Source organism: Delphinapterus leucas, chromosome 2 (genome assembly GCF_059928025.1).
Source record: "Delphinapterus leucas isolate spDelLeu-1000000601 "Yukka" chromosome 2, BTC_Dleu_Yukka2, whole genome shotgun sequence".
Taxonomy (NCBI): Eukaryota; Metazoa; Chordata; class Mammalia; order Artiodactyla; family Monodontidae; genus Delphinapterus; species Delphinapterus leucas.
The window spans coordinates 108,480,565-108,488,375 of record NC_143130.1 but is presented as its reverse complement, the minus strand read 5'-3'; the positions used below and the strand labels follow the sequence as shown (position 1 = coordinate 108,488,375).

At 52.3% G+C, this 7,811-nt stretch overlaps 1 protein-coding gene across 2 annotated transcripts; it reads left to right on the top strand.

The window, feature by feature from the left end:
* Nucleotides 1-3,154: 3,154 nt before the first annotated feature.
* Nucleotides 3,155-6,222, top strand: LOC111164213 (granzyme H-like). Of its 2 annotated transcripts, none has more exons than XM_022553637.3 (5): nucleotides 3,155-3,300; nucleotides 4,375-4,535; nucleotides 4,957-5,092; nucleotides 5,294-5,486; nucleotides 5,963-6,073. In XM_022553637.3, exons 1-5 carry the CDS (start codon nucleotides 3,247-3,249, stop codon nucleotides 5,965-5,967), a joined length of 549 nt encoding a protein of 182 aa, XP_022409345.2. In that variant the 5' UTR covers nucleotides 3,155-3,246; the 3' UTR covers nucleotides 5,968-6,073. The 2 variants fall into 2 exon arrangements, with proteins under 2 accessions (XP_022409345.2, XP_022409343.2); XM_022553635.2 differs by having other exon boundaries at nucleotides 3,156-3,300; nucleotides 5,294-5,551; nucleotides 5,963-6,222.
* The last annotated feature ends 1,589 nt before the right edge of the window (nucleotides 6,223-7,811 follow it).

Below are 7,811 nucleotides of genomic sequence, written 5' to 3'. Positions count from 1 at the left end.
CCTCCATCTCCTCTGGGATAGAGGTCAGAATGGCACTGGGCCAAAAGGGGGTGAAGGGGAGACTGCCTGGAACTTAATAAACTTTCATCTCTTGAGCAAAAATCATTGATTCCTATTTTATTCATTCAAGCACATTCGTTAGGCACCTACTGTGTCTGGCAACCATCCATTCACATTTCTGATCTGTTACGGGCTTCCCCCTCCAACACACCACCCACCCTTCCAACTCTAGAATAAAAATTCCTGCTGCACTGACAGCCAGCTCCCTCCAGTCCCTCGTCCCCAGTGCCAGCTCCCCCTGCCAGGCTGACCATGGGCTCCATCAGAAAAGGGAGGCACCTCCTCAGGAGAACACGACCCTCTTCTCAAGGACCCTCTTATCGCATCCATATGCCCTCCTCCTAACCCACACCCGCTCCCCTGCCCCACCCTATCCCAGTGCCAATGTGGCAACATAGGAGAATCCAGATTTGGAAGGAGGACCACCTGAGAAGCTCTGGGGTTGAGGGGGGCACTTCTCAACCCCAGAAACAGAAATGTGGGGAGGCTTTAGAAATGTGTAGTGCTCCCCATGCAGAGTTCCCTCTCCACATCAGAGCAGCCAGAGCTCCGAAGGCTGAGAGAATTTCAGGAGGGCCTTCAGTATTCCCAGGCCCAGCTCAAGTGCCTGTTGCAGCTCTGTCCTGGAGTCCTGAGCCCAGGACCCTGTGCAACCTCTGGTGTCCTGACGGCACATCCTCCCTCAGCCCAAAGTGACCTTGAAGGCGCTCTTCCATCTTTTTTTTTTTTTTTTTTTTTTTGTGGTACGCGGGCCTCTCACTGCTGTGGCCTCTCCCATTGTGGAGCACAGGCTCCGGACGCGCAGGCTCAGAGGCCATGGTTCACGGGCCCAGCCGCTCCGCGGCATGTGGGATCTTCCCGGACCAGGGCACGAACCCGTGTCCCCTGCATCGGCAGGCGGACTCTCAACCACTGCGCCACCTGGGATGCCCTCAGCTCCTCCCTCTTGGTCTCAGCCAGCGTCTCTTCAACTCCCACTGTTCTCACCTATGTGTGTTTAAATATATTTATCTCCAAAGGAAACTCACTGAAATGAAAATTATTGGTTTCAAGGGTATCCTAATGTTTCAAAGGTGTTTATAGCCCATATTTTGTTGAGTAAATATTTTCTTCTATTTTTCAACAATATTTGAATTTTTTTTGTGTGTGTGTGCGGTACGCGGGCCTCTCACTGTTGTGGCCTCTCCCGTTGCGGAGCACAGGCTCCTGACGCGCAGGCTCAGCGGCCATGGCTCACAGGCCCAGCCGCTCCGTGGCATGTGGGATCTTCCCGGACCGGGGCACGAACCCGTGTTCCCTACATTAGCAGATGGACTCTCAACCACTGCGCCACCAGGGAAGCCCCTGAATTTTTAATATAACAACATATTCAGAAAAGCAACCTCATTTTTCAAACATGCAGCTTAGAGATGGCTGGGCTGAAGAGAAGAACTGGTTGGCTGAATGTTTGCATGGTGAGTGAGCTTCATCTCTGGCAATATGTGTTTTGGGTATAAAAGGAACATATATTCATCATAGAAACTAACGTATTCATCATAGAAAGACAATTAAATACAGAACATATAAGTAAGAAAATTAAAATGACCAAGAATTCCACCATCCCAAGATAATCATCATTCATGCTTAGGCATGTTTCGTTCCCCTCTTTTTCTATAAGCCCATAGAATGCTGTTTCTTCAACTGACTTGGGGTTGGGTGGCTGAGAACTCCTCATGCCTTCCCTGCCATCACTCTTCCTTCTGTCCTCACACTGGTGAGAGTGGTGGGATCATCTACAAGTGTTTAGGATTACTATGCCCAGGGCCATCAGAGACGTGGTTCTCTGGACAGAGAATACTTAGTGGGTAGTAATTATTAGGATGACCAGCATCCGTTTCCCCTTCAGTGCACACCAGTAAGAAGCATTTCTATAGAGGAAGCCCCTCCCCACTCACAGGCACCCTGATTTGAGTGGGACAGCCCCCATCTCAGCTCGAGGGGTGCTAAACACCTCAGCACAACCCAATCAGTCACTCACTTCCGATGGACCCAGTGATGGTTTGTTTTGGTCAAGTGAATATCAAGTCCAGGAATTTTGTTCAAGATTGGGGGATAAGAAAAGCTGTCTTGGACTTACCCAGTGGCACAGTGGTTAAGAATCCACCTGCCAATGCAGGGGACACGGGTTCGAGCCCTGGCCCGGGAAGATCCCACATGCTGCAGAGCAACTAAGCCCGTGCGCCACAACTTCTGAGCCTGCACTCTAGAGCCCATGAGCCACAACTACTGAGCCCACATGCCACAACTACTGAAGCCCACATGCCTACAGCCCGTGCTCTGCAACAAGAGAAGCCTCTGCAATGAGAAGCCCGCACACTGCAACGAAGAGTAGCCCCTGCTCACCACAACTAGAGAAAGCCCGGGTGCAGCAATGAAGACCCAACACAGCTAAAAGCAATTAATCAATTAATTAATTTTTAAAAAACACACACAAAAACAAAAAACCACCAAAAAAAAAATGGAAAAGCTCTCTTTGTTGCAGAATGTTTACATTTAAAGAAGCAATTCTAAACACTTCAAAAATATGAGACTGGGATGGTGGCAACATAAGAAATGGGGTTGCTGCACAGGGTACTTGGGTGGTCCAGGCCTATCTGCTCCTAAAGCAAGTCCAGCCTCTACCTCACAATGGCACCAAGCAGACCCCCCTCACCATAGTCCTTGCCATCTTATTCTCTACCCACAGATTCTAGGTCTACTCCAGCTGACAGCCAGCCTCTCAGGGGCAGGAGCTGTGTCTCTCGTATTACACAATAGGACCTAGCCTATTGTGTAATTATTCAGGATTTCACCAGAATCGAAAAAGAACCAAGAGTCGAAAAATGAAGATATTCTTGATTCAGTCACTGAGGGGTTTCTGGGACTCAGCCCCTGTGCTGGCTGAACCACAGCCTTCACTTTCTTGATCTTTCTTCTGGCTTTGTGACTCAGCGGTGGGAGTACAAGTGTGGTGACAATGTCGTTCTCACTTAACCCACGGCAGAGAACGTGGATGACCACGTGGCCTGCTGACACCTGGCTCGGCGGGGGAGCACAAGTCTGGGAGGTCTGTGTGTGAACTGAGCCTGCCCTCCTTCCTTCCCCTGTGTTTTGTGTCTGGAAGGAAGAAACACCAGCAGCTCCAACCTGGGCAGAACTTCGGGGAAGATGCAGCCTCTCCTGCTCCTAATGGCCTTTCTTCTGCCCACCGGGCTGGGACTGGTGAGTGACAATCCCCATTCTTGAGGCCAGAGCCCATCTCACTGAACCTACTGTAGTCCTGACCCTTCTGCCCAGCTCAACTTTCTCAATCCCAGCTCCCATCCCAAACCCAGACTAACAATTTCGATGCTGCATAGTCACTCAGTGAGGATGAATGGCAGAAAGGAAGGGTGGGTCTTAGCTTCTCTCTCACCAGCAGGGAAAGTGGGCTGTGTATTTGGCAGAGGATGTGAAGCTGCAAAACACAGGTAATTAAAATCCCTCACTTCAACCCAGGAATAGGCAGCTCAAGTGAATCCACTATAGTATAGGAATTGTCAGTGGACCCAGCTTAAGAACCAACGAAATTTCTCAGTACCCTCCACCCCTCACTCCTGCCCAGGAGAGGAACCCAGGGGGTGATTGATCAGAAGTGGCTAGATGACAGCACCCAAAGCTCTCTGGGCGACTTGACTCTGCCCCAGGACCCAAACAGCTCATTTTCTGCCCCATCTCCCCCACCTCCCAGGCCCTCAGCTGCCCCACTGTCTTTGGCAGTGCCCTCCCCCCACCCCTATGGCCTTGAATCCCACCAGCAGTATCCCCACCAAATCTCAGCCTAAAGCTAATTGGAGGCTATTCACTCTTGCAGCCAAAAAATCATTTACTGAGATCCTAGGTTGTGTTAGGCCCAAGGACATGAGGATTTTAGAAAATCCAATTCCATAAGCTCATAGGTAATTATTAAAAAATGGCACAAATCAAGATGTTAGCAGAGGCTTAGAGGGGTCCCGGAGACTCAGCGGGAGTGAGGGCTCATCAGGGAGTCCCGTCCACGATTCTCTGGGCCTCCACCATCGGGAAGGCAGACCCGCCCTCCTCCGCACATGTGCCTGATGCAGGACCTGGAGAACAAGCACTGACCCCTTTCTCAGAGGGAGATTCTGAGGCTTGAGGTTCAGAAAAGTTTATCCTGCTGCAATGAGAACCTGGGGGACTCTCCCCCGGTGTCTGCAAGGTGCTGTCAACCCACCTGGCCGTCACCTCCCTGAGCCTCCATCCTGACCACACCTCTCCCATCACCCCATCTTCCAGCCTTTTCTTTCAGAGGACATCATCGGGGGCCACGAGGCCAAGCCCCACTCCCGTCCCTACATGGTGTTTGTTCAGTTTCTGGATAAGGAGAGTTGGAAGAGGTGTGGCGGTGTCCTCGTGCAAAAGGACTTTTTTCTGACGGCTGCTCACTGCAGAGGAAGGTGAGGGGCAGCAGCCAGCCTACCCCTCCTGAGACCCCGACAGGGACCCCGGCCCCTCCCCAGGGGCTGAGCCCAGGGGAGCCCCTCCCTCACCCTGAGATCGTGGTAACTCAGGACCACAAGACCTCATCAAACAAGCCATCTTAAGAGCCGCACTAGGGTGACGAAAAGCTGAGAAATGGGGCAGGTAAGTTTTGAGGTCAGAGGGTCAGAGGTGACAGCAAGAGGCAAGGTTGAGAAGCGAGGGCCCACACGGGTCAGATAAAGCATCAGTGGAGGATGAAAGGGTGCACAGAGTTAAAATCCAAACTCAGAGTAATTTTGCCGTATTGCCTGAGAAAGCTCCCAGGATCCCTGCCCTCATGTCATTGAGAAGCACAGGGCACAGAGTCCCCACATTCCTGCTCTGCTCTCTGTGCAGTTTAATCAGCGTCACCCTGGGGGCCCACAACATCAAGAAACAGGAGAGGACCCAGCAGATGATCCCAGTGAGACGAGCCGTCCCCCACCCAGACTATGATCCTAAGAACTACTCCAGTGACATCATGTTACTGCAGGCAAGGAAACCTCCCCACTCCTCCGGCCCTCCTGGGGACAGATCGTTTCCCCTCCACTACCACCTGTCCCTTTCCTCCCTCCCATCTGGCTGCCTGACCAGTCCCAGTGGCTCAGGTGAGGGGGGTGGTCAGTGCAGCCTCATCATGGCACCCAAGCCCAGAGGCCATTGGCTGAGCTGGACTCTTGTCTCTTCCCCTCAGCTGGAGAGAAAGGCCAAGAGGACTGCAGCTGTGAGACCCCTCAGCCTGCCCAGGGGCAAGGTCCAGGTGAAGCCAGGAAAGGCGTGCAGTGTGGCCGGCTGGGGGCAGGTGGCCGTGGGCACTCCAACCACCACCCTGCAGGAGGCAGAGCTGACGGTGCAGGAGGATCCAGTGTGCAAATCCCTCTTCCCAGGTTATTACAGCCAGGCCACCCAGATTTGCGTGGGGGACCCGAGGAAGGTGAAGACTGCCTTCAAGGTCAGGTTCCTCGCATCTAAGCACACAGGCCCTGGGGAGAGGATCTTGGGGAGGTTTGGGTAGGGGACAGGCCATAACCTCATCCACAGCCTGAGAGCTTGGGCAGCCAGGTCCACTAATCCAAAATTTAATTCTCTCCCCTGAGTGGATCAGGATTGGGGGTGAGGAAGGATCAGTCATCCCGTAGCTACGTTATCACGAGTTTCCATGAGGACTGACAGAAAGGTAGACCTGAGTCGAGCTGCAAAGGACAGTCATAGCCAGGCTGGACCCCAGCAGCGAGGGAGGTGACCAGGCCTCCTCTGGCCCAGATCTTCCTAACAGCCCCTGACAGAGACCACCCAGCCTGTGGTGGCAGGGAAGATAGGACCGGAAGGAGGCCCACTCAGCGCTTCCTTTCTCTACCCACAGGGTGACTCCGGTGGGCCCCTCGTGTGCAAAAACATGGTCCAGGGTATTTTCTCCTATGGAAAGACAAACGGGACATCTCCAGGAGTCTTCACCAAGGTCTCATACTTCCTGCCCTGGATAAAGAGAACAATGAAGCGCCTCGAACAGCAGCTTGAGACTGACCTTGTTCTCTGCTGACCATCATTCTGGGGCAGCAGCAAGAATCCCATAGGGGTTAGCAGTGGGATCACAGGGCCACAATAAATGGATCTCTAGAGTGATTACAGCTGAATTCCTATTTATTCATTGAACCGCCTCAATATGCAACCACACTGCTCCAGGATGCCCTCTGCTGTCAGTTCTGGGTTTTGCTTCCCCCTTTCTCCCCAGCCCTCAGTCCTCCCTAAATCCCATGCTGTCTGTATAGAGTCCCATTGATTTCTCAATCATGCCTCTTTGGTGCTTAGCCTTCTGCCAGGTCTGAGTCTAAAGTGAGGTCCATTAAAAACGACAATCTTCTCTCCCTCAAAATGGTCCTCTCTGGGTCTTAGAAATTTCTTACCTTCTCTAAGCCAACCACTGTCTCCAACCCCTCTTCAGTTTGGCAGAGCAAAGAACAGGTCAGAGGAAGGAGAATAACTCCAGGGACCTAGGAGGTCAGGGGGTCATGCCATGGACACTCAGTTTCCTGTTTCCAGGGCCTCTCTCTCCAGTGAGGGCAGGCTTCTCCCACAACCAGGACCGTCTAGAGCTTAGGAGGCTGAGATGTTCCCATGATGGCCCTCAGCCTCACTGGGGTCCCATCTCCCCACTCTGCCCTGGGCTCAACACGGGATTCAGTCAACCTTGCTCCCTGTCTACTGTCCCACACCAGCCCCTGTTTTCTATCTGAGTGCCCTGGCCACCAGCTCCTTTCCCTTCCAGCTCATGCTGTTTTGAGCCAGCCTCCCTCTCATCTCCCTAACAGAGTTCCCAAGGGCCCCATGTGAATTCTCCTCCTTTGACTGTCCCCTCCAAACCTGACTTGCCAGCCAGTACCTTCTGCTTATCAGAGGAGCCAGTACCCATCTCCCACCTGGGTGGGGCCAGCTCAGGCCCTGGATCCAACCCAGCATCCCCCAGGGGCTCAGCCACCTCCAAGGCCTGTGTAGTCACTCAGCAGCCTAAGCCCTTTTCAGCCTGCCCTGGCCTTGGACCCCTGACTCTCCCTGCTGACAACCAGATTATGGCAGCCTTGTGAGCCAGAGGGACCCAGGGCTGCTGGGTGGGAAAGTACCACTTTGCCCTCCATCAGTAGATCAAATGTTGACCTCTCTCTGTACCAGCACATAACAGGCTCTGTCTCCACCATTGGGAAACTTGCAGTGATGAGAAATTTCCTCTAACTTCTGCTGGTTCCTCTCCTTCCACTAGGAAGTTCAGTTTGACACAGATGGACCTGTATTTGGAATCTGGAAGAAATCTTGTCTTGAAAATAATTAAATTCTCTGTATTTTAGCTGGATTTCACATTAGAGTTTCACAGGCATGATCTTGTTTGATTCCACAAGGGCAATGTGAAATTGGAAGAGGCTTGGTGACCCACAGGTCCTGGGGTTTCCAATCTGTGCTCTGTGGAGTCCATGTCCGGAGGGGAGGGAGGGAAGAAGGAGAGAGGCAGCCAGAACAGCCTGATCTTTAGTTATATCACACGTGGAGGCATGAACCTCAGTCCACAAATCCACGAAATGCCACACTTAAAGGGTAACACAGTTCACTGTGACCCAGATATCCTGTATCCTTCAAACAGCACCACCAGTGCATTTGGATGTAACAGAACACAACAAATTCACCATAACTGGACAAACACTGAATAAAGTGAGATCAACATC